This window comes from Condylura cristata, unplaced genomic scaffold (assembly GCF_000260355.1).
Source record: "Condylura cristata isolate star-nosed mole 26May11 unplaced genomic scaffold, ConCri1.0 scaffold00034, whole genome shotgun sequence".
Classification (NCBI taxonomy): Eukaryota; Metazoa; Chordata; class Mammalia; order Eulipotyphla; family Talpidae; genus Condylura; species Condylura cristata.
In genome coordinates, this window is record NW_004567135.1 from 7283063 (window position 1) to 7288223 (window position 5161).

Genomic DNA, 5161 nt, shown 5'->3' on the forward strand with positions numbered 1-5161 from the left:
GGCACGCGTGCTAGGGTGGCGGCTAAGGCGGATGAGACAAGTCACTCCCCTCGCTGAGCCTCAGTTTCCTTGCCCTTTAGGGTGGTCATGGAAACCACGGGAGTTGGTGTTTGCAAACACTGAGAATAAAGCCTGCGCGGACTAAGCTCAGCTAGGTTCTACATAATACAGGGATGAGCTGTTGACACACCAGAACCTCACAACCCTTCCCAAAAGCCCATAAGGCAAGAATTGTTAATCTCACATCCAGATGTGGAAACTGAATCCTTAGCATAGCATCAGACCTGAGGGTGGACCCTAAGGCTCCCCTCGTGAGGAGAACGGGGGACAGCTTGCGATGTAGCTGCTGAGCCCCTCCCCACTCTGTTCCAGCCCTTGCTGAGATGGGTTTCTGGGAGAGAAAAAGGCAGGGAGGATTCAGCCATTACCCAGTGGTCATCAAACTTGCCCGTGACGACGGCGGGAGCCAGGGAGCGGGCCGGGTTCATGGAGCAGCCGGTGTAGTGGATCTACGACAGGAGGCGGAATCAGGAAGGGAGGGGTGAGGGCAGGCCAGGGCACCCTGTGCCCCTCTCCAGTGTTAGGCTCACCCTAAAGGGACTCCCCGTGCTGGACAATTAAGTTCACATTATATTTATAGATTGCTGTGCTCGTCTGCGACTGCCCCTGCGGGGTGTGTCCAGCTGTCTGTCCCTCTTGGGAGTTCTGTGTTGGGAGTCTTTGCATCTGTCACTTCGGGGGTGTGTCTCTTTCTAGGGTGGTCTGTGTATGTCTGTCGATCGAGAGAGGCTGCCGCCAGTGACCATGACCTACCCCGAGGAGGTGGCCCAGAGTCACGGAGAAACCAATGGAGAGGGCTGGGGTGCCCAGGCTGTCTCCACGCCGCTCATCCGTGGAGGCAAAGATGCAGAGCACCAGCTGCAGGGTCAGGAAAAGCTCCACCGTTACGGCCTGGCCAGCTGTCGTGTTGTTGCTGAGCTGGGGACAGAAAGGGGGTGAGTAGGGGACCATGAGATGCTCCCTACCCCTCTGTCACCAGGCTGGGAGCCCTGGGCTCCCCGAGACTTAGCCCAAACTACTGAGCGCTTTTTTTCTGGGCTGGGATGGGCCCTCGGACTGCCGGTGGCCCTCAGATTGAGCTAGGAAAACTGACTCCGTAGCCATTGGTGGGGGGCTGCTGAGCTTCAGAATTTATTTCCTGAGAAAATACGGGGAGGGAGTTATGATCTCAGCAAGCAGCTTTAGACCAGGTAACAGGAAGACCTTCCTCTCTACCCGGGCCATGAGGCACTGGCGTTATGAGATTCCTCCGGCCTCTCTTCCTGTGGTCAGAGGTCTCCCAGGGACAGTATCCAGGGTCACGGACTGGGGGTGGCCCTAGGGTGCCCCAGCCCCCACGAGTTGGGAGCGTGGCCCTTTCCTCTAACCTTTGCCTGTTCCCTTTGACCTTACCTGCTCCCACTGTGAGCCAGACCTCAACTTGGCCCTGTGGAATTGCTCCCTGCATATCCTGTGGAGGTTGGGGAGGGGGTGCTGGAGCTCTATAAAATGCTTCCATGCCCATGTGGGGTGCCCGCGTTCCCAGCAGACCCTACCTTGGGTAACAAGTGGATTTAGGCCCCAGCAAAGAGGTGATTTCACAACTGGGCCGCACCCAGCACTGGATTTCTCTCTGTGCCCTACACCCTGCCCTCTGGGGCTGGGCACTGCACTTGATGAAGCTGTGATAGCTCTCAGCTCCCAGCCTCCTCCAGGCCCCGGACCCCCACCCCTGAGCACGTCATGGGGTTGGTCCCTTGTTTCTCTCGGAGGGGTGGGGGCTGATTTCAGTCCAGCCTGTTGTCCAATGTCAGAGTCTCCAGGAGAAAGCAGTGAAAAGAGCTTTGAAGGCAGACACCTTAGAGGCTTCTGACCTGCCACGGGATCGAGCCTGTTCTCTTTGGACTCAGTTTGTCCTTCTGTATCAAGAGTCCAGAGGACTGAGCGGGGCCTGGGAGCGACGAGAGCAGAACCCCAGTCACGTTCCTGCTGGTAAATGGCTGCGGTACAGCCGTGGGCTTTGTGACACACTCAGCAGCTCTGGGTTCATTTCCAGGGGCTGCCTTGTCCTGGTTCTGTGAGGGGATGGAATTCTGAGCCTCAGTTTACCACTCTGGGTAGAGGGATCCCAGAATTCATCTTACGGCGCTGACCCAGGTGTTCTCTGGCCTGGCACAGGCAGGTGTTCATCAGTGGTAAGTACCTGTGGCCAGGCTTCCCAGGGACCTTGGAGGACACCTTCCTGCCGCCCCATTCCTGCCAGGAGTGGGTCTCCCCGTCCCGAAATGGTGGTAAGTGCTGACCAGTGACGGGAGAAACTCCCCCAGCTCCGACCCAGTCAACTGTGATGTGGTGGGAGAGAGGGACAGAGCGTCCCCACAGCCCCTCAGGACTCCCTCTGCCCTGCTACCAGAAGTGGATTTCCCAGCCGCACATTCTGAGACCTTCTTGGCATGTCAGGAAGTTCCTCTTCCAGTCTAACTGAACGTCTCCTTGCTGCACACGTCATTCTCACTGGAAACAGCCACACTCCTCAGTCTGTGTCCCACCAAGATGCGTCTCGCTTTTCTTGGCCCTGCGCCCCTGGCCTCATCACAGTTTCCATTTTGAAGAAGAGACAAGCTCCCCTATCAGGCATCTCTGCCCCTGCCATGAGGAAGGCCCCTGTGCAGAGGACGGACATGTCATGGAGACCAGAAGACTCTTCAGAGACAGCTGAGCTCTTACTTGGCGGAGCAGGGACGGAGCAGGCCCGGGGTGGGCTGAGAGACTGAGGAGCGGGAGGTACCTGCTGTCCTGACCTGCAGTGGAGTGAGAGTTGTGGGAGGGGACATGGATCATCCCTCTCCACTTACACCCTCAAATCTCAGACCTTGCAGAGCCATGAGCAGCGTAGAGGGGAGGGGTTGTGACATCACCCCAGCTCCCAGTTGGCCATCGTACCTTGTCACCATCACCGTCACCAGCCACCAGCAGCTAGCTCACCCGCCTCAGGGGCCTCTCCAGGCTCTGGCGAGACCCTGCCCTGGGCCTTCCATTCTGGTGTGTTCTCTGTACAGTTTGAACTTGTGCCCTTTATTTCCCGCTCTGAGACTCAGTTTCCTTGTTTGCAAAACAAAGCTCAGGCAGGTGTTAGGTAGAAAGGTGACAGGTTTTACAGTCACCTGGGTTGAAAGACTCTTGTCTGATGTGGACCACCCTCTGGGCCCCAGTTTCCACATCTTTAAGAAATGGACATGCCGTCCTACATCGCAGGACTGTTGGGGGGAGCACCCCCGAAACCGCTGTGGATGCCGATGAGATGACCCTTGGATTCCCGAAGGTTCCTCGCACGTCTGCTCCGGGACCCTGTCCTCCGCGGAGCTCCAGCCCAGGCAGGCGCCAAGGTACCAGAAACCTCGATGCTGTTTTTCCTCTGTGAAGCTCAGGGCAGAAGCTCCTAGAAGCTCTGCCTGCACTCTGACACGGCTGCTCCCCGCCTGACTCTCCCTTGCCAGCTGTGTTCCTGCTCCAGCCTCCCGCCCCCTCTCCTGCCCTGCCTCCCCCTCTCTCCACAGCCCCCCCCCTCACCCCTTATCACTACTCCCCTTCTCCTGGGTCTGCCGCCTGCGGCAAGGACGGAGTCCGGGCTACTCACCGCGTTGATGGCCAGGTCCCCTCGGACGTCGGAGGGCGTGACTTCATGGAGCAACGCAGCTCCTGCCACCGCCCCCAGCAGCTGGGCGGCCACGTAGAAGACGGCTCGGAGAAAGGAGACGTGGCAGCCCACCAGGCAGGCCACGGTCACCGCAGGGTTGATGTGGGCCCCGCTGATGTGACCCAGGGCCTGCACCAAGGTACCGATCGCCAGGCCAAAGGCCATAGCGATCTGCAGCACAGAGGGCAGGTCTTGGTGCCAGTTGAGGGCTGAGCCAAGGCCAAAGAAGACAAAGACGAGTGTGGCCAGGAACTCTGCAAACACAGCCCGTGAGAAGGCTATTGACCGGAGTTCCCACATGCTGTGGTGCCCCCTGCGGAGTGGCCGGCTGGCCGGCTGTCTGAGTGGCAGGAAGCTGGAGTCTCTCTCGTTCTTTCTCTCGCGCTGTCCCTCTCTTGGCCATGGACATTTATAGGGGCCTTTCATCCTCGACTGGACACGTGGGGTAGAAGGACTTTAGCCAATACCTCTGCCTCCTGCCTGCACCCCTCCCGCCCCTTGCCTATCACCCCATCTTGGCCTTCACAGCTGACTTATGTTCCCTATTAATGAGCTCCAGATAAGGACTGACGTCCCCTGGTTTTCCGTGTTTGTTCCCTTGGTCACCCCAGGACTGCGCCTCAGGGCTTCCCTTCACCCCCAAAGTTTCTGTAAATGGAAATCTTTGTTGGGGATTGTGTCACCCTCCACCCCACTAACTCAAACTGTTGCCTACTGCGGGGGTGACACCTCAGCCATAAATTGAGCAAGAGAGGTGACGGCACTATCCCTGTAGTGACTGGGAAGTCCTTCCTGTTGTCTGACCTCCGTCTAGTTCCTTCGAAGAGGAAAACATCCAGTTGATGTGGGATGAGCCTTCCAAGGAGTAAGGTTTTTGTCTCTTCTGTGCTTGCTTTCTTGCAGTTAGTTACCCGTAAGATATAAAACTTCACTTCCTCCTGGAACCCCAGTCAAACATACCGGGAGGTAGGGGGTGGGCTCATTGTCCCAGGGACCCTGGCCCTGGGTGGTGGAGTCAAACTGGGGGTCGACGGAGGAAGGGCTTCCATTCCAGCTTCACCCTAGTCCACCTCTGGGCTTAACCTTCTGTCTCTGTATAAAGGGGATAAAGAACCCACCTCCTGGGATTGGGGTTTGTCTTCAATAAAATAGTGTGTGGAAAGTACTACTGCAAGCTCTCAATTAAGATCACCTACTGTGGGTGGTAGGAGAACAGGAGTCAAACGTACATGTCAGGGTCCCGGAAGACATGTCTCTTGTAGCTCACGGTCACGCAGGCCACGGGAGGGACATTTCTGCGAGGCAGTGGGCTGTGTGGACTCGGGGCTGCAGTACTTGGTCAGTGACTCTCCAGACTCATTGCCACTCCAGCTCAGCCCAGCATCTGGCAGTGCCACCTGCTGCCATCAACACAACTTTGGCCAT

General features: G+C 57.5%; 1 protein-coding gene across 1 annotated transcript in view; it reads right to left on the reverse strand.

Annotated features, from left to right (window-relative positions):
* The window catches only part of LOC101625887 (aquaporin-2), a 17742-nt gene extending 13706 nt beyond the window's left edge, over positions 1-4036 (reverse strand). The window contains exons 1-3 of the mRNA XM_004692518.2: positions 3677-4036; positions 814-978; positions 429-509 (exon numbers count right to left, since the gene is read on the reverse strand). Of these exons, the coding sequence (XP_004692575.1) occupies positions 429-509; positions 814-978; positions 3677-4036 (606 nt within the window). The remainder of the gene's footprint in view (positions 1-428; positions 510-813; positions 979-3676) is intronic.
* Positions 4037-5161: the final 1125 nt, after the last annotated feature.